Genomic DNA, 20,949 nt, shown 5'->3' with positions numbered 1-20,949 from the left:
ATTTATATCTCTGCAAGTGTTCCAGTGATTTTTAGACTCTGTCATCAGTGTTTCTTTGTTGGTTTATGCCTTTCTCTGTGATATTTTAAGCTGATTTCAGCAGAGTGTTGTCAGACATTTCCTTCTCTTTCTTGGTGTTCCTTATTATTCATTTTTGTTCACTTGGAAAATTCCTTGTACCAGCTAGAAAATGAAGGCAATCATGAAGCTGAGTTGGCTTTCTTTTGGCTAACGGAAATTTATGGCCTCCAGACACCTTCCATTTGTATCTGTTTTAACTGAAATGGTATAAAACGGCATACTATCATACATTTTAGGTATTTTTTAGTAAATGGTTTTGCTTGATGAAACGTAACAATTATATACTTGCGTTTAGAATGGTGCTTCTCGAAGTCTACGTGCTGCACTCTGGAGATTTGCTGAGCTTGCCCATCTAGTTCGGCCTCAAAAGTGCAGGTAAACATGTCCTAGTAAGTGAATTTTCCAGAAAAGATTTAACAAAATACAGATATTACTGTTCTCAAGTTTTAAGTATTCACTTGGGAGGTTGGAAGAATTCCTATCACATTATTCTCTCTGAAGTAGCTTTATTTGATTAGCTGGTTTTCTTTTATTGGAGTTTTAGTTCTGTGCTGTACATGACTTGGGAGGAAGTGGGGGAGAATCTTGCGAAGACAATGATGTATATTTTTTTAAGTGTATTTTTCTTACTTCTATCTTAATGTTTGCAAATTGTATTCAGAAGACTGTTGTCTCGTTTTCTACATTCTGTGTAGCTAACAGGTATGGTTTTTGTTATTTAGTAATACCACAGATTTTGAGTATGAATTTAAAATGTTTAATTAGTTTTTCTCCTTTGCTATACTTAGGCCGTACTTAGTGAACCTTTTGCCCTGTCTAACACGAATAAGTAAGAGACCCGAAGAGTCAGTACAAGAGACACTAGCTGCAGCGATACCAAAAATCATGGCAGCGTTTGGCAATTTTGCAAATGACAATGAGATCAAGGTATCTTTCTTTAACCTATTAGTGCTCCCTGTTATGTTTCAAAACAGAGTAAGTTGTCAGCATTATCAGTCACATTATAGAAGGCAGTTACATCTGCATGTCTGAATTAAGGCAGAAGTTGCCCTTGCTTGATACGTGTTGAGTAATGCTTTGAATGAATGAAAAATACATTTGCTGACTTTTTTTAGTTCACGTGTGTTTTCCTTTTCTTTCTAGTAAGAAGTAAGTTATGTTTGGTTTTTTTAGGTTTTATTAAAAGCTTTCATAGCTAATCTTAAATCCAGTTCCCCTACTATCCGTCGAACAGCGGCAGGATCAGCAGTAAGCATCTGTCAACATTCACGAAGAATGCAGTATTTTTATGCCTGGTTATTGAATGTACTTTTAGGTAAGATTCAGGGGTTCGGGGGAGGGGGGGCAGGGGAGGGGAACGAAATTTGCTTTGGGTATAACTAAGATGAATTTATTTTCCATGTAAGACACTTTTCCTATGTGAGATGTTTTCAGGCAAAGCAAAAGTGCTTAGACTACCAGTTACACTGCTAATGTTTTCTCTGTTTTGTGTGAAGCTAGATGAAGATGTGACTCAAGCTGTTTGTGTGTGTCTGTGTGCTGCAATGCTAATTGAGTAATGTTTAAAAGAAATGGCCAAAGTTAGAGAAGCAAGTGGCTTGTTGGATAATAAAGAGTTCCTGGGATTCTGGAAGAACTTGCTCAGGAGCCTGTGAAGACTTGCATTGTTCAGCAGCTTGGTTGTTAGTGCAGCACGTCTGAGGTGGAGGCTATGACTGCTGTTCTCTGGGTCATGAACACATACATACCCTGTAGCCTTTTTTGGAAGTAGCACCATGTAGATTCTTTGTTGAAAACCTAACTTAGACCAGAAAGTGAATTTTTTTTTTATTTAAAAGCTCATGACTTTGTGTCAGGTATTGCTTCCGTATTTCTTCATCTGAGAAGTTTGCATGGTCTTTATGGTGTTTTGCAGCTTGATGGGATGCTTGTCTGGATTGTAGTGGAAACTTTTGCCTTAGTTTTGCTGCTGATGAGGGGTTCTTTACTATGTAGACTATATTGCAAAAGGAGAGGTAAGGAAGACCAACAGATAAATAAAGCGTTATCCTGTTAGCCTTGCCTCTTTCAAGTATGAGTGAAAAATTGAAATGCTATGTAGTGACATTCCTCATTCTGTGACTTGAAAATGGTATACATCTATGCACATGTTGTTCTTTCCTGCCTCAAATGTTATGTTTTGTAACATCCTGGCAATGGTACTGAATTCAGACAGGAGCAATAATAGGAACTCAATGAATTGATTCTGATTCCCATTCCACCCCCAAGTAGAAAGCTGTGCTACTTTCCATAACTTGTTTTTATTCTTAATAGGTTTTGGGTTTGGCTCTGCTTAACAGGTATACATACAGAACAAGGTTCCCAGTACTTGAGGGAGGAGGCAAAACTGTAAATGTCATTCATTAGGATAGAGGCGCGCGTTTGTGTGAGTGAATTATGTTACGCCTTAGTTAAATGGTCAAGTAGAGAGAGGAAGCCTGTGAGGGGAGCAAGAAAGTCTACATCATTCGGTGAAAGCATCAGGTATTACAAAAAAACATTTTTTGTGATTATTTAGAGTGAGAAGAGGTAGGGAACAGGGAAGGTGAGACAGGATCCTCTGACCATTCTCTCACACTTCTTACTGATTTTCAGAAATATTTCTACACTTTCTATTTCAGAATATTTCTATTTCAGAAATGTTTCTACACTTAGAAAATATTCTTAAGTTGTTACTAGGTTTTGTTTGGGTGTTTTTTTGATGGTGGTTTTTGTGTTCTTTTTTTTAAAGAAGCTATTACATGGATTATGTGAAACTAACACACTATATCTGTTGAAACTAGCCACTGTCAGTAAATGATTTGACTGCTTCTCTTCTACCCACAGGCTTGTTGGTTCCTGTAGAAGATGATCATCCTACTCTTTTAATTCTGGGTGTTTTACTTACACTAAGGTATCTCATACCTTTATTGCAACAACAAGTAAAGGATACCAGCCTGAAAGGCAGTTTTGGTGTAACAAGAAAAGAAACAGAGATTTCACCTTCACCAGAACAACTTATACAGGTAAAATATGAATAATAACCCTAATCTGAAGAGTACTAATTGGAAGGAAAATAAATAAAACATATATAGTATGATAGAGCACTAGTTTGATGTTGAACATAATAAATTCTTTTCTCAAATTCCTGTTCATCTTAGTCAATTTTAATGGACCAGCTGATCCAGTGACTGGGATTTCTGGTCATTACTTATTAATAATTCCAGAAAAATGCATCAGTAGTCCTTGCTAGGTGTTCCCAAAGGAGCTAAAGAACTTCATAATCATTATGGTGTTCTTTGATGTGATTCCTCCTTCTATAACAATGAACAGAAACAGATGTCTAACAAAAAGGCAGTGGAATGGCTACAACTAATTGATATTTTCCCCTTGGAAGAGTGTGGTGAAGATTAGATATAGCAAATATCAGTCATTTTTTTAACGCACCACTGAAATTTAATGTGGTGTATGGAAAGAAATGTAGCATGTTGTGTCTTCATAGAGACTTCCTTTGTTGGGTTTTAGGTTTATGAATTGACTTTGCATTACACCCAGCATCAGGACCATAATGTTGTGACTGGAGCTTTAGAATTATTACAACAGCTCTTTAGAACGCCACCACCTGAACTTCTCCATGCCCTGACTGCTTCAGGGGGCATTGCACAGGTCAGTGTATCCAAAGATGAATCTGCCAGCAGGAACCGCAGTGGGAGCATAGTGGAACTCATAGGTAAGCTGTATTTTTTGTAATTTGAGTAAAAGGAGAGGAACATGTATCAGCAGCTGTATTTCTCAGTGTTAGCCAGAAGTATGAAGGATAAAACAAAATGTATGAAGTTATACATGACTTTTCCCCCCTATCCCCAGTACAGTAAAGGGTTTTTTCCTTCCTTCCTTTAAGTGGGTATACATTTATTGAGTAGTGACAAACGAGTATTTTTTACAGTTTGTGTTGATTAGAGTTTTTTTGCTTACACAGGACAAGTTAACTGGTGACAGATTCCCCACCCCACCCCTTAATGTACTCTCACCGAGCATCTGACAACTGTGATTCATATAAATTCTGATTAGATCAGCTTTTTATTAACTGAGAGCTCCTTGCTGAATACCGAAACCAGCATGAAATTAAAGCATGACTTAAGTTTGTCCATAACTGCTAAATCAACTATCAATGTTCTTGTCTGTCAAGTGCATGTTCTTAAAATTGTCTCTTAACTGCTATTTATGTGTTTCAAAAGAATCAGTCCCTGATTGGATTTCTGTAATGACTTCTGTATTAAACTAATGGGTCATTCTAATATTGCTGCTCTTAGAAGGTAAATTCATTAACCAGAAGAAATCGTAGTGGAGAAGTTTAGAATGTATTTTTTAAAAAGCAAAATTTACACAAGTGGCATAGAAAAAGAAAAAGTCATTTGATGGTGAATGATCCAAAAAACTTGAACTTTAAAAGCAACAAGTTTGCTGTTTCTTCCTGGCTTTTTTTTTTTTTTTTTTTTTCTGGGTTTTTTTTTGTTGTGTTTTTTTTTTTCTTCCCATCTGTGGCTATTAGAATTCCTTCATGGTTTCAGCAGCTCTGTCTTTGCCCTGATGTGTTACTTTCTGTGATTTGCAGCTGGAGGGGGGTCTTCATGCAGCCCTGTTATTGCGAGAAAGCATAAAGGTGATTATTTTCAAAAACAAATCTTTAATTGCATTCCTTTCTGGTTTTTTGTTCTGGGGTGTTGGGGTTTTTTCTTCCACTTCCCCACTTCATTGTCTTGCTGAACTTTGGTCTTTGTTTCACAATTGCCTTTGTGTTATCAGCTGAGCTTAATTACTGTAAATTTTAAAAGAATTCTGATGCAAATTCGGATACGGCAATCCAGATATTCTAAAATTATTCCAAGCAGTATAATTCTTATTTTTGCTGTAGATCACTGGCCAAATTATGATGATAAATATTGATGCGACTTTCACTTCTAAAGAGCATATCTAAAAATAATCTCTCTGAACAGGGCATTCTCCCTTTTTGATGGTAATACTTAATCTTTAATGTAACTCACAAATAGTTCACCTTCCTGGTTTTGTTAGGCCTGGTTATTTTTCTTTCTTCACTAATGCATGTATATGTTTGCATGCTTTGATATGATGCTTTTTTATTTCTTTTTCTGTTCTTGATGATTCATTCTATACATTCTGTGTCTTACTGTGTATATTTTAATTTTTTTCAGTAGGTAATGCATTTAAGCAGGATTTTAATTAATACAATATTCTCTGAAATGTTCTTTTCCCAGTTTGTGAATGAATGTACTTCATATATAGTTAAAAATTTATACTGCCTAAAACCAGTCATATCAGTACCATAATCGGTCTAGCTACACCTGTGTAACAGTTCCATTGCCTATTTGAGGTGAGCTAAACGTTGCTGTTGCAGTGGACCTGTGTAAGAGTGAAGTGCAGTCAGTGCAAGCATAGTAAGCAGAGAGATGCGCAGTACTGAAAAGAGAAACTTGAAAGAAAACATTTTAAGACTAAATAAGATCATACAATATTTAAGGACCATTATAGCAACTCACACTTTTTCCAGATATAGCCTCCTGTCTTTGTGTACAAGGAATCTCATGATGCTGAATGTACTGATATACTTTAAGAATATTAACTAAATATGAAATTGTGGTTAGAACTGAATGAAGTAGTACTTGTGGATATAGTGATAATTTCTAGTTTAGAAATAGTAGAGTGAAAGAGTGTTCTGAAAGTAGGTATTACTGCAGCATCCAAAGGTGACACGGAATGCAAAATCAGAATAACAATGCATAACACTTTAAAATGAAAAATGGTAAATGATTACTTTGGTAATTAGAATCGCTAGTAGTCTTCAGTGTAACTTTGTAGTTTTAATAATAGTGTAAATCCAATTAAAGTACTTTTAAAACAGTAACTTTTCCTTTACTCAGTGGGAAGATGTGTGAGTCATCAGCTTTTATCCTTTTTCAAGATGATGGCATGAAGATTTTGTGGTCTAAAACAATGTCATAAAAAAATTTTAAGGAATTTGTTCATGATTTTTTGCTTTGTACAGGTTTAATTTCAGATTGTGGATTATTCATTTTTTGCTGCTCTGCATTGTAGAAAGGCAGGAAAAATCAGGCCTGTTCCCAGTTCCTACTTGAAGTTGTTTTGCAGTCTACTACCATACAAAGTAGTAGCCTTCTGCTGTCAGCCAGGGGTGAAACTTGTCTAGCTGTAATACTCCTTTGCATGTAGGAGTGTAAAGTGAAGCAGATCTGCAGAAATCTGTGACCCTAACATATGAACTCGGATATTCCATGTCTTTTCAGCCTTACTGTTTCAGACTGCCCTCAGTTTTGAGCAGCTGGCCTATGTTGGTTTTTGATGTTTCAGCTTCACAAAATTATTTGCAAAAGATATTTATTATTATTTGCAAAAAAGACTGAAAACTCGTTTTGAAATGAAGGCCTGTGTCGGCATCTTAACTGATTTTTTTGTTTTTTTCCAAGTAGTGGAAAATTATCCTGCAGCTTGTGTTACATACTCATTTAAACATACAAAGACTAATATGCCTGATAAATGTTTTTCAGTGTCCTTCCTCTTTCACTTTTAAAGGTGATCAGCTGTGGAAAGCAGAAGAATATCCTGGTTTGTTTCAGTGAAATGGATGTAAATGTGGGAAAGAATAGAGAATATACTGGTTTTCATGCTTTTTGCTGAGAACTCTTAGCAAGATTTTACTCATACTTTTGTAGAAACTTTGTAGTTCTCAATTAATTACTGTTATTTTACATAGAATATACATGGAAAGATCATGGTTACTTTTCTGCCTTACAGGTTTGAATAATATAAAACATACTTTTTTGAGGAAGACAATTCTACAGTGTTACTGCTATTATGAAAGCAGTTGTGTTAGAGAAGTTAATACAAAAGTCTGATAGTGTTTTTTTACCCCCCAGTAAATTAAAGGCAAAATAATTCACCTAGGGTTATCAAAACATTGGTGTCTTGTATGATGAATCTCAGATTAACAGTGAAGCTGATTCTGAATGGCAGAATAGGCTTATCTCAAAGCAGTTATGAATCCCTCTGTCTCAGCAAGCAACTTGTGAGATCCAGAAATACGGGCTCACAGGAGCTCCCTCTGCACTCTGTGTCCTGTCCCATTTACAGACTTTTCAGTCCCTGGTTGGCTCCCAGGCAGTGTCTGTCTGCATTTATCTTTCTCTTTCCACTGCCTCTATTTTAAATAGATACTACTCAGTGCGTAAGAGAGCTCTGGGATGATTGTGTTGGGTTACTAAGTGTTTCTCATTTTTCCTATAGCAAAAACCTCTCTGAAGATTTTTGTCTTAGTCCCTGGATCTTAATGGCCGTTGTGCATGGTTCATCACCCTGTCCCGCTTATGTTGTCTTGTGCTTCTAGGATGTGCTGCTTTTCCCCCTAGGCATTTTCCATTCTGTTATCATTGGAGTTCCAAGCCTCAAATTGCAAGTAGCCTTTGATAATTTTCATAGCCTTAAGGAGGAAGAGATGATTTACTGTCTTATTTGTGGTGCTTTAATGTCCTTCTGAGTTGAGGGCAGACATCCAGATGCCAGGTATCCAGTCCTTAGTAACAGGGACCTCCTTGATGAAATTAGTGGGATCTTAATCATAGTCCACAAAAATAAACTGGAATGAGTAAGGTCATAGGTAGTTTCCTGAATGGCTGTACTGTTAAATAGAATTGGTTAACTGTGTGTTTCCTTGTCACTGCTCTCTTTCGTTCCGGGTCAGATAGTGAAGGACTGGATATTCACTTTCTTCATTCCTTTCTCTTTTCCATCCGTTTCCTGTCATAGCTTTGAAAAATTATTTGGATAAACTTTTTAAAAATAATTTTACATCTAACTGACTTTAACTGGTCAGCATTTCAAGTTGACTATAATTTTGGAAAACTAAAGGTTTTTCTTATATCACTTCTCAGGTAAAATACTTCTTGGTGAAGAAGAAGGTTTGGAGGATGATCCTGAAACCCGGTCAGATGTCAGTGCTGCGTCGTTTGCAGGTAGCTGACTTTCCATTTAGCAGTGCAGTCAACCTGTGTTGCTATACATTACAGAGCCCTTCTTTTATTGCTCTATGTAAAATATAAATGTGATGTGTTATGGTGACTAGGAAGTGGATGGGCGCTCAAAAGACGCTCTAAAAAGCTGAAACCATAAATACCCCTGGGTATAAAACTTATGTTTACCTAATGAAATTGGCTGTGGGTTGTTTTTTTTAATGGATAGACTGTCATCAGTATGACATTGATGGTATTGATGGTACTGGTATTGATGGAATGGCGTCTTACAGATGCTTGTTTCTCTACCTGTAGTTCAACTGTTTAGTTATGCACTTTCCTTAGCCTAGTTTAATATGTGGCTTAGTATGTGGTGTCCATATCAAGAGCGAAACACAAGTTTAAACTTTTGATTGACTCATAAATGTCTGTGTTTTGCAGCTTCTATGAAGGGTGAAATAACCAGTGAACTAGCTTCTTCATCAGGTGTGTCAACAGCTGGGTCAGTAGGGAGTTCAGCTGCTGATCCTACCGGACACGATATCATTACTGAGCAGCCACGTTCTCAACATACTTTGCAGTCAGACTCTGTTGACCTGACGAGCTGTGATTTGACAAGTACAGCTACTGAAGGGGAAGAAGATGACGTGCTTAGTCGAAGCTCCAGCCAGATCAGTGCTGTCCACTCAGATCCCACTATGGACTTGAATGATGGAACACAGGCTTCCTCACCAGTTAGTGATAGCTCTCAGACTACTACAGAAGGTCCAGACTCCGCTGTAACCCCTTCAGACAGTTCTGAAATTGTAAGTGTGCAACGGGCAGAGGGGGGATCCCCTTCTACTGAGGGGCCCGACATATCTCAGAGCTCTTCCATGGAGGGCCCAGACTTGGAGTCATCTACTTACTCGTCTTCTACTTTTCCATCCTCAGCTAGTAACAATGGAAAGGTCAGCAGGTCGCACCGCTATTGGAGAGCTTGACCTCCTTTTAACACTTTCACTTCAGCAGTAATTAAAAGCTACAAACCTGTAATCAGTGTGTTCACTGGGTAGGTCATATGAAGGCATTAACAGGTTGTCACTTACTGGAAGAATATCAATATCAAAGGCTTGACCTAAGTATATCCTCTTAGTAGCATATACTTCATTTTATATAGATATATTAATCATTGTTTTGGTGCAGGAGGACTAATGGAAGTGTTAAAGGGTGAACAGTCTGTTTGGAATGATACAGGAATACTTTTGGAACCTAATGCTTCACATTGTCTTCTGCCTGTGCTTTTTCACTTGGCAACACAACTCCTTTTTTTTTTTTTTTTTTCCTTTTTATTCCATCTAAGGATTTCTCCTATACTGAGCAAATGCTGCATGACTTACTAATGTAGCAGTTAGATTTCTAATAAACACCTGAAATGTGCATAAATGTAGCTATTGTAAGAAATTTGTCTTAGGTATTTGTGAGGTTGTAATAAAAACAGTGAAAATACAATTACTGTGAGCAAGAGCAGAAAATACGAAAAGGGGGAAACTTAGAGTTTCTTAAGTTCTTTTTTTTTTTCAAACGTTATCAAACTTTTGACTTAAGTTTGCTGGTAGTAATTTTGGAAGAGTAGTAGTCTCCTACCATTACAAAAAAATGGTAAATTTACGATTATGAAATGAAAAGCAAATACTGCTGCAAATGTGAGGATTCCAGAACTAAAGAAATAGCAGTAAATGCTCTGTCTCTGAATTAAATATGGGCAGAGCAGAGGCCAAAGCGAGCAGGCATTTATTGACAAGGTGCATTTATTACAAATTCTTGTCAGACTGTTGCATATGTCAGTTTGCATACTGCTTACAAGCAGTAAGTACAAGTAAAATACTTTTTTGGGAATTGACAGACTAAGTGGTTGTCCCACTTACCCACACACACAATTTCCAGGCACTTATAAAGTCAGGGAGTAACTGAAGAAGTATCTTGTATTCTGATAAACTTACAATGAAATGTTTTTACTGTCTTTTATTGTCATTATTAATTTTTGTCTTGTGTAGATATGTTTCCATATACGTACCGCCTATATATTGCATTGGTACCAAGAGCCTAACTCTCTTCTAGAAGCATCCATTTTAGTAGTCTCTGGTTTAGAATGGAGGAATTAAAAGGTTTAAACTTACTTGTCCTTTTTTGTCCTGCACAGTGTGTTCTCAGTTTGACTTTACATATCCAGGACAAGCGAGGTTATGGGGAGAGTCTGACAGCAAGGACAAGTGCAGTTTGTGACAGTAGAGGTGTTGGTTGTGATTTGTAACTGCTGAGACAGAGGGACAGTTGTGTTTGGGGTAACGGGGCAAGGAGAGCTGCAGGGGGAGGCAATACACTAAGTGTTTGACTTTCTTACTGTTAATAACTGAGTTCCCGGCTCAGGAGGTAGACTGTCAGATATAACTATGGTCTCTACTAGCCCAGATGCTGGAGGAGGAGGGGAGCTGCTTTGGGGCCTGCACGCAGCTGTATGCTAATATTTATCAGGCTCATCTTTGCTTTCAAGTTATTTCAAGGTTACTAACACTGCATGTTTAAGATTTAATACTGTGTGTTAAGCTATTTTAAGTTCTGTCCTTGCACTGTGTAGGTTTTGGAGGGTGCCGAAGGACAGTATTCTGGAATGCAGATTGGGCAGCTGCAGGATGAGGAAGATGAGGCTGCAAATATTCTCCAAGATGATTCATCAGAGTCTTTCAGAAATTCTTCTATTGGTATGTTGATAAATGGGTTTGGGGGGAGGACAGGCACAGAATTGGTGGCACCTTTAAGGCAGATGTTACAGGTGCATCGGCTGTCTAACTTCAAGGGACTGAAGACTCAGATTATGGATATGAAAAACAAGTAACTAGATTGAAATGGAAATTAAGGACTATATTTCAACACTTCTAATGAATCACTTGTTTTGATCACTGCTAATTTGTTTTTCACGTTTGTATAATTAAGTTCAAGTGTTTTTAATTTGCATCTGAAATGATATTTCATGAATTGCCTTTTTCTAAAGCTCTTCAACAACCTCACCTGTTGAAAACCATCAGCCATAGTAGGCAGCCTTCTGATAGCAGCGTAGATAGGTTTACATCAAAAGAAGATGCAGCAGATCCTGGTGATCACGAAAGTCAGGTAAGTAGTAGTTGCAGTGATCTGGAAGTTTAAAAAAAAATTACAGTTATGATCATGTAAATTAGTGGTAAATGTGGGTAGCCTGTGTATGTGGTGTACTTCATTATAGGTCAAAATAACTAAGGTTGAAAAGTAAATCTGAGTTATAGCTTGAATTTCATTTAACGTAAGGTGAATGAATACACAAGTGTTGATCTCGTGGGTGTAATCACCAACAAAACCGTAACAGAACACACACTGCTGAGAATGCAGACCATTTGTGCATTAGTAAGGTACACTGATACATTATTACCCAAAATATCTTTGTGCTGGGTACTGTGTTAGTAGTTCACTAACTGGGAAGCAGTTAATTTCAGGATCTCCTCAGAAGTTGTTACGCCTTATTCTTTGAGCATTTCGTTCTGCAGAGAGGCTAATGCCATTCTAACCACAGGTTACTGGTTTCCTCTTACGATTTGTTGACTTCAGCTTTGGACCTTGTTCTGAGCTGGGGCAAAAAGAGTTTAGTTTGTGGCAGGCAGTTAGATCAGCTTGGGCTCCTGGGAACTCTAAATGTGGAACTACAGAAGGTTGTCGGCCTTCTTCGGAATTCATTCCTTCTCACACAAAGTTTCCCAAGGTTATTTTTTGTCACCAGAGGACAGTTTATCAAACTCCCTCAGATGCAAAGAGCAAGTCTAGGTAACTCAGAAAAACTACAAAATGATTGTTGTTTCTGTGATAAAATGAAACCAGTTCTGATACTGGGTATGAACTTTCCAAAAGCATTGTGTTTTAAGGCCTTTGTTTGGAATATGTATTAAACAGGCTTTGTATTACAACATTTTTACGTTTGGGGATATGCAGTATTTCTAAATTGTGTTGTGCTTAATGTTTTATTTAAACCAAAGATTAATTTTTGTCTATATAAAAATTGTGATTTGTCTTCAATAGCCCTCCAGGGTAAAGGGAGACATAGGTCACTATACAGACGGAAATTCTGCTCCTTTAGTGCACTGTGTTAGACTTCTGTCAGCCTCTTTTCTACTTACTGGGGAGAAGGGAGGTAAGTTTCTTTTGAAGGCTCATTATTGGTTCATTATGTCTCTTAACATACAAAGTTGGAAATAGCATCAGTTTACTCTGTGGTTTTTAATCTCACATTATTGAGCATTTTGGGGTGAGGTTTTTCTGTGACAGTCCTGATTCAAATGATCACACCAGAGTACAGGAGAACCTAAAAATACTTTAAAATTTATGCCATTTTACAATTAATCCCATTTTGAACCATTGGGCATCTAAAGATGTATTACAGTAACTTAAACCATAAATCAAATGCTTAATTACATTAACACTTTGTAACTTCTTATGAGACTTAGCCTCTGGGGTCCTGATGGTTTATAGATGGTATGAAGCTGTGAAGACAACCTGCTATCAGTGCTTCTTTTTATCAGCGTTAGGTGCCCAGTTTTTCCACTATGAAAGTGTCAATGCCTCAGCAAGGAGACAGTTTTCTGAGTTGCAGTTCATTCTGTGGAAACTCCTAAAAACAAAGTTCAGAAGAATATAGCTCTTTTAAGTACTTCTCTTAATATTTTTACAATTTGTTGTGTTTACAATGCCTGATTTGTTTTAATTAAAAAAAGTTTAAAAGTATCTTTTTTAGTTTTATAACTGTTGTGTTTGAATTCTGTATTAATTTTTTTGAATGTACTTCAGGTAGAGGAAGTGCTGTTGTACCCATTTGTTTTTGGGAAATGTAACTTCATATTTTAAACAATTCAGCTGTATTAAAGCCAAGAATGGGTCTTTGAAAACTTTAGATCAAGCTGAAAACTCAAGTTGAATTTTTTTGTCTACTTCTAACATTTTACAGCATTTACATAAGTTAGTGTGGCCATTTTTCATGTGTGTAAGTCAAAGAGAAGCTTTTGACAGTAAGTGATTGTTAGAGGAGGCTGTTGGGGCTCAAAGGAGGAATTACGTACTCTTTCAGCATAGTAATAAAAGTAATTAGGGATTTTCAGAAAGCTTTTACAGCATATGCTGCTGCTTCCGTTTTTTTTTTCTACTGGGAAGTCTGTGTCACAGGCATGTGTGTGTGTGTGTCATTGTATATGACTGAAGTGATCATTTAAGAAGCTTGTTCTTTTTCCCTTTTCTAAACTGTTACTTGTTCATGTGCTCTGGTAATGTTGTGTTCTTGGAAAGACAGTGCAGTACCTGTATTCTCGGCAAAGAAGGAAGGAGATGGAAGTATTTGGCATTATTAGGGTTTTTTGTTTGGGTTTGTTTGGGGATTTTTTTGGCTTGTTTGGGGTTTGTTTGGGTTTGGTTTTTTTGGGGAGTGGTGGGGTGGTTTTTTTCAAAAAAGAAAGCCAAAAACCCCTGTATGTAATTGCTGCTTTGGATTAAACTGGAACTACTTGCTCTACCTTCATATTTTTTGTCCAAGCTAAGCTGTTTATATCCTAAAGAGTTATTAATTAACTTTAAAAACAATTCAGAAGCTTTTAAATATCCTCCCCCCCCTTCTTTTTTCTTTTTATTTCTCCCCAGCTTTAGTTCCTGATAGAGATGTGAGAGTCAGTGTAAAAGCCCTGGCAGTAAGTTGTGTTGGAGCAGCCGTTGCACTTCACCCGGAGTCTTTCTTCAGCAAACTGTATAAAACACCCCTTGAAGCAATGGGAGAAGAGTATGGTATGTTGCAGTTCACATATGCAGTTTTAATAGTATGTTTGGGTTTTCAAATAAGTGAGGCAGCATCTGTACAGAAAACTAAATCCAGTTTAGTATTTGTAAACGAATATTGCACCAATTGGAATGACCATGCTGTCTGCATTAGTACCACACATGGTGATACACATTTTTTGTAATTACAGTAAGGGTCCAGTGGACAAGCTTGTATAGCTTCTGACAGTAAACCATAAACAAAAAAGAAGCTTGTACAGCTTCGTACAATAAATCATTCTGACAAGTGGTTTATTGTAATTTGTTTCAGGCCATTTTACAGGTGGTTTCTAAGCCATTAGGTTCACTTTTATGAATGCTACAATACAATTAGCTGGGACCTGGAATATTCAGCTGGTTTGATACTGGTAGTGGCAAAGGTGGAGTGCTGACCAAAACTCTTTTTACATTTCCCCAGAGTATTTTGTGTACAACTGAAATAAATCAAAGTGTTTTTATATGTGATAATTGATCTGAATGGTGTGAATGGCCTGTAGATTACATGCAAGGGCTCTCTGAAAGGTGAAACTAAGGCAGGTGTATTATGAATATGCTGGCATTGATTGTGCAATAATTGATACCTCCATGAAACATTGAGAGATCACTTAAGTCTAAGACTAGTATTTTTAAAATAAAGTAGTTATAACTTATTTTCTTAGAGGAGCAGTATGTATCAGATATTCTGAACTACATTGACCATGGAGATCCCCAGATCAGAGGAGCTACTGCCATTCTGTGTGGAACAATTGTGAACTCCATTCTAATTAAATCCCGTTTTGATGTGGAAAAATGGCTAACAAATGTCAGAAACTCAACAGGTAACAATTGGTTTTAAGGGAGTCTTTTTTTTATTTTTTCTTTTTTTATTGTCTAATGTAACCAAAATTTTTATTTGTTTCATTGTTCTGAATTCTTTTTTTGTTAGGAAATCTCTTTTCCTTGGTAGACTGCATACCTCTGTTACAGAAAACACTGAAAGATGAGTCTTCTGTTACATGTAAACTGGGTTGTACAGCTGTGAGGGTAAGCAGAAGTAGTAATTTATTTGCATCACCACAGATTACAGGGGTGTTATTTGTTGACTAGGATCCTGCTACGCTTAGGTGTAGAAACATGGAGAAAAAAATGGCTTCTTCCTCCAAGAACTTTGTTGTAGAAAACATGGATTCAGGCACAGAAATGGAGGAACAAACAGCTGGAAAATAATTATTTTGGTGAGATCATGTAGCAGTATAATCTATTCATGATATTTCTAGCCATAAATGTACTGGTATAAGCTGTAATATTAACCAACAGTAGGATGATGTGTTGGATAGAAAAGTTATCTGGCCTCAACAGGGAAGTGTGAACATGTAACACCTGGTTGTAGCCTTTCGGAGAGCAAAAAATAAATGTGAGAAATGACAAGTAAAATAGTGATAATTAAAAGTGAGGAAAGTTTCAGGAAAGAAAGTGTTTCAAATTGGGTAAAAGATCCATCAGGCGATTGTTAAAATAGATATGATAGCTGAATTGAGTGGAACTTGGAGTGTGTGGATTTTAGGTCTGTAATAAAATCTGTGGAGTGTGTAAAGGAGTGAGCTTTTCCTTGAGGGATCTTCCAAAAAAGTAGAACAGCAAGGACAAGTTGCAAAGGGAAATTAAGTCATCAGGGAAAGGCACAGGGTAGATGGCTGTGTTACGACTTGCAGGTCAGTGAGGCAAAGCATAGCTTTTGGTAAAAGGCAGATGGGTGATGTATGGAAAGTGTGATTTCATGTGCTAAGAGGACAGGGTCTGTGGTGCAGCTGAGGGAAGGAAATCCAGTTAACTAAATGGTGCTAGCTTTTTAACCTTCTGTTCAGTTATATTATTGTTTGTATATAGTGGTTTCATGTGTGATTACATTTATGATTGTGGCTTTTTAGAAAACTTCACTAGAAGTTCAGTTCAGGCAACTTATACTCATCAATTTTGACTTTTTCTTTCTCTCAGTATATAATGTAGCCTGACTTCATACCTTTTGGCAGAAATGTTCTAAAGCATTTTTGGCTGTTAATCCCCATACATTGTCATGTAGTTAAATAAGACACAGAATCATGGACTTCTGTAACTTTTTCCAATGATCACACGTTGTGCGTATAGTTGAACAGTCATTAAAATGAGGAAGTATGACTTGATGAAAAACTCTGGAAGTCAGAACCAGGTGTCTACCCTGGTAATTAGGGTAGGATACCCTGTGGAAATTTGGAGAGTCTGTTTCTGAACAGATAAGAATATAGTGCTTGTGGTGTTCCAGGCCCTGGGAGTTTTAGACCTTACTGTTTGGAGGTTTGTCCTTTGGTCTTTGAGGCATGTGTTCCTCTCCAGAGTTTAAATTCAGCAGTAGGTTTAAGTAGTTCATATGGAGCTAGTGTCCTAGCTTTGCGAAGTACCTAGCTGTGGTGTTTTCTGTTAGCTCTTAAGCGATAATCTGTTTCAGTAGTCTAAATAAAAAAGATTTTCATGATCACTGAATAAAATTTTATTCAGAGAACCTCTTCTGTAATATAACTGAAAGTGTTGGTTGTTTTTTTTTCTCCTCAGCATTGCATCATGAGCTTATGTAGTAGCAGTTACAGTGAACTAGGTTTACAATTAATTGTTGACCTCCTTACGCTGAAGAATAGCTCATATTGGCTAGTAAGGACAGAACTTCTGGAAACACTTGCAGAGGTAGATTTTCGGTAAGTGTGGTTTTCCGTGGGTGTTGCAGCTGCAGTGCAAAGATGCTGTGTATGGGAAACTGGAACCATAACGGAGCAATTCCTTCTGAAACGTTAACAAGTTTCGTAAAAGAAATTCAGACCAATCATTCCTGTAAGGAATGTATACATTCCTTTGTCAAGTTACTGTGGACTTTGTCACCAAGCCCAATCATAGTAACACCGTATAGGAGTTTCTGGTTCAGTGGTCTGTTTTACAGGTCTTCTGTAAATCTGTGGTCAGAGACAGACCATATAATCTGTGAAACTAACTTGGATTTCATGTCATTTTGTGTGTTCGTAAAGAAAAATCCCTTGTTCTCCATTACTGTCAGTTGTCTTCTGTTGCTCTGTTTCTCTTACATTGAAATGAATATGACTTTACTTACTTTTCTTGCATTACCTCATTCTCTACAGGTTCTTCCAAGGTGAAAGACAAAAAATGTTTCTATGAAAATTTTTCAGGTTATCCTTAGTCATACAAAATTGGACTCTTTCTGAATAGTGATATTTGGAGTGTATTACCATCTTTTCAAAACAGTCTGATTTTTCTTCTTTGCATGGGGAAAAAAAATTGCAGTCACTATCTGTAAATCATGTTTTTTAACTAAAGAAAAGTAGTTCTTCAGTTACACTAGCCAGATAGTAGTTTAGCAAATAGCATACCTTTTCTAAAGGTAACAAAAAGTGCGTACTACTTACATTTTCTCTGCAGGGGTGTGCTTAAAAAATAAACAAAAAGAACCTTCAGAGAACTGAAGGGATGAGAAATAACATTTAATGTTAACTAATGTACTCTAAATTCTATTTTACCATAGGCTAGTCAGCTTCTTGGAAGGAAAAACTGAGAGCTTGCACAGAGGTGTTCATCATTATACTGGTGTAAGTAAATTATTCAATCTGTATATTCTGTTTCTGGATTAAGGTACCAGTGCAATTTCAGCACTTTGTGTTTAAATTCTGTCAACACTGATAGTTGTTTTAAGTATGTTTTGTATAAATAGGGTCACGTTCGAGATTTATTATGACTGGAAAGATACTTTACTACTAAGATTCCAGTATCTTGGTGTTCTCTGGGTGGTGGTGGTTGTGTTTTGGTTTTTTTAAAACTTTAAAAAATGTTGGCACTTACGTATTTAAAGGTAAAGATGGTCTTACAGACTTCTGTGACAGAATCTCACTTGTTAACTATCTTTTAACAATCTGGTCAAATGTTCAATGAACTTTACTATGCTAACTTACTTTATAGCTACTAAAACTTCAGGAGAGAGTACTTAATAATGTTGTAATATGTCTGCTTGGAGATGAAGATCCAAGAGTGAGACATGTAGCTGCAGCTTCATTAATGAGGTATATATGGGGGTTGCTTTTCTTTATTTAAAAATGGTGTAGAAAGATACTTGCATGTTACCGTGTACCTATAACTAAAATAATTCCTTAGTGCTTTTTCTATATTTTTGTGTAAATGGGAGACAAATGCAGCTTTATAGTATGTGGAACATGCATAATTTTTAATCATCAGGCAATTGTGCTTTGTTTTTTAGTAGCGTAACAATAAATTTAACTGCATTGCATTCCAAGGATCACTTTCAGCTTCAGAAGTTATGTTTTCCCGCATGCTGAAGTGATTTGTTTGGTATCCTGACAGCAGTTGGAGGACTTAAAATGTTATGGTTCTAAGAAGTTGTCCTAACTCACAAACGTTGTAGATTCCAAATGGTTAGGAGTAGTGCATCTTAAAACTTGCATGCTCACTGATTATAGTAAAGTAGCTAATCTTGTTTAAAAAGCAGCTGTTTGCTGTAACCTATTGTAGTTACTGTCCAGATAAACGCACCAAACAGTAAGGATTACTGGTAGTTTGTTTGTTAGAATTCAAGGACTTAAGTTTTATATTTTAAAAAGTTGGATCCATGTAATACAGAATTCCTGGAATATTTTACAGTCAGAAGAGTCTGTTTCTTAGTTTCTTCAGACTGTTCATTACTGTCCATTCCTAATAACAAATAAAGGACAATAAAATTCTAAAAATTCTGCCGCTTGAAAGTTTTTGTATTGCAGAAACAGCTCAGCAGAAAAATTTACGGTTGCATCATAGTGAGAATTTGTTACTTTTATTCAGGGACTTGATTTTGAAATGGAGTTATTTTGTTACCTGAATGGTAAGTGTTAAGGTTGTTAAGGTTGGAAAATGCTTCACTGCCCAAGAAAGCTGCTACAAGCTTGCAGAAGCCCCTTGAAATATCCAGTATGGGTGTTCCTTGAAGTACTGTCAGTGAAATTACAAAAAACGGGTACTATATAGTTTTTCACTGTTGTTTAAGTTGAAAATGTTGCTCATGAAGACTGGATCCTATTGTATGTTTTAAGTTTTGCTGCATAGAAATTAGATGGTGAAAAATTGGGGGTTTTGGGTAGAAATTAGTTTTCAGTGGACACAGATCTCCATGGCAAAAATATCTGGGGAGGTAGGGCAATGCTGAGAGATAAGTACTGTAGTGAAGTGATTGTTATAGTGTATCCAGGTAGGAATCTTTATAAGAGATATCTTTGTTTGGCTTTAACTACCATGTCCAGAGCAGTTCCTTTGTCCTGATTTGAGCTCTTTGATTATAATGAAGAGTAGTTCTATAAGGATGAATTCAGCTTAACAACATGAGTTTTAGTAACAGCTTTAATTCACAACTTGGTATGCGTAATTAGCGTATGCAGCTTTCTGAACTGTATATTAAATGTATTTTAAATTTACTTTAAATTGTATAATAAATACTTTCTGAATAATACTTTTCTTTTTTGACAATTATTGTTAAGGCTTGTTCCAAAGCTGTTTTATAACTGTGATCAAGGACAAGCTGATCCAGTTGTGGCAGTAGCAAGAGACCAAAGCAGTGTCTACCTGAAACTACTAATGCATGAAACACAGCCTCCATCTCACTTTGCGGTGAGCACTATCACCAGGTATGTTATGTGTCTTGTCTTGCTTTAAAAGGAACATGGACCCAAATTTCAGTTTGTAATGACTAGAATCATAGTTAAATCCTGCAGATGATAAACAAATTCATGTGCTTGTGAATTCTTCTTCAGTCTGTAGGAGCATCTGTGGTAGTTTTAGGGTCACAGAAACAGGCTGGTGTTTAAAGAATAAACTGGTGTCTGAGTTTCTAGTGATGTGTTCCCATGTTGATCATAGGGAATCATTGTTCTGTGATCAACTTATCTTCTTTTTATCCTAAGGTCATCCTTTTTGTCCATTAAATTACACAAGTGCAGCTTTGCAAGTTAATTGTATGTATACATTATTGTTATTCAGGTATGTTGATCCGGACTTAAAACTCTTCATTCCTCTTTAATGGTTGTGGTTGCAGAAGTCTGTACTGCCTCAATAATTTAAAAATAAATTCTAATTTTGATAGTGTGACTTTGTTGCTGTATTTTTGGTGCCAAGTATGCTTTCCTAAACTCTACTGTTTAGATACCTAGTCATAAAGACCGTATGAGTTGTATATATTTATAGGCGCTCTTTGCTTCTATCAATTTGTCATGCAAAAGTCATACAAGTCTTTAATGATATATTTTTCCATACATGATCTTAATTGTGTCACTCAGATTTATATACTGTAGTATGGAAACAACAGTATTTTGTGGACACTGTTATTTCAGATACCAAATAGCTGTTTTTCTACAGCAGTAATACAGTTTGTGAACATGCAAAAATGTAAGATGGATTTGAGCAAAAGCATATACTAATGTTAAATTGGTGGTGATTTCTAGAGCACCTAGTTTAGATATTGAGAGTTGGACTACAGTTTCTGCTTGCTAACAAGGAGGTTTGATTTATAACCTAAATTGCATTTGCTAGTACAGAAGCAGAAATATAATAAGGTGGTATTGAGAGTGTTCTCAGGTTTTGTATTTTGTGGTCTATAAAATATGTAATAGTAATTGAAGCCGTGATTATTTTTGATTGGGGTGTTTCTTTTTTAAGTACATGTTTTAGTGGTATAAATATTTCCATTTCAGAACATACAGAGGTTACAGTATGCTGCAAAGTCCAACAGATGTCACTATGGAAAACAATCTCTCAAGGGTTGTTGCAGCAATTTCCCATGCCTTGACAATATCCACTACAAGAGCACTTACGGTGAGTTTTCTTAGTTTCTATAGTGGCTGACTCTCTTCGCTTGCTTGCTTTACTTTTAATTCTTTCCTGGCTATGTTTGCATCTG

General features: G+C 36.5%; 1 protein-coding gene across 1 annotated transcript in view; it reads left to right on the top strand.

The window, feature by feature from the left end:
* The window catches only part of HTT (huntingtin), an 84,524-nt gene that overhangs the window by 12,344 nt on the left and 51,231 nt on the right, over positions 1–20,949 (top strand). The window contains 19 exon segments of the mRNA XM_037385890.1: positions 377–456; positions 870–1,008; positions 1,255–1,396; positions 2,947–3,125; positions 3,625–3,829; positions 4,715–4,762; positions 8,064–8,144; positions 8,583–8,947; positions 10,759–10,882; positions 11,173–11,291; positions 12,225–12,336; positions 13,830–13,970; positions 14,660–14,818; positions 14,926–15,023; positions 16,566–16,705; positions 17,542–17,605; positions 17,973–18,073; positions 19,535–19,681; positions 20,744–20,864. Of these exon segments, the coding sequence (XP_037241787.1) occupies positions 377–456; positions 870–1,008; positions 1,255–1,396; positions 2,947–3,125; positions 3,625–3,829; positions 4,715–4,762; positions 8,064–8,144; positions 8,583–8,947; positions 10,759–10,882; positions 11,173–11,291; positions 12,225–12,336; positions 13,830–13,970; positions 14,660–14,818; positions 14,926–15,023; positions 16,566–16,705; positions 17,542–17,605; positions 17,973–18,073; positions 19,535–19,681; positions 20,744–20,864 (2,565 nt within the window).

The sequence above is a fragment of the Falco rusticolus genome, chromosome 1, assembly GCF_015220075.1.
Source record: "Falco rusticolus isolate bFalRus1 chromosome 1, bFalRus1.pri, whole genome shotgun sequence".
NCBI lineage: Eukaryota > Metazoa > Chordata > Aves > Falconiformes > Falconidae > Falco > Falco rusticolus.
This window is presented reverse-complemented; position numbering and strand designations above follow the sequence as displayed.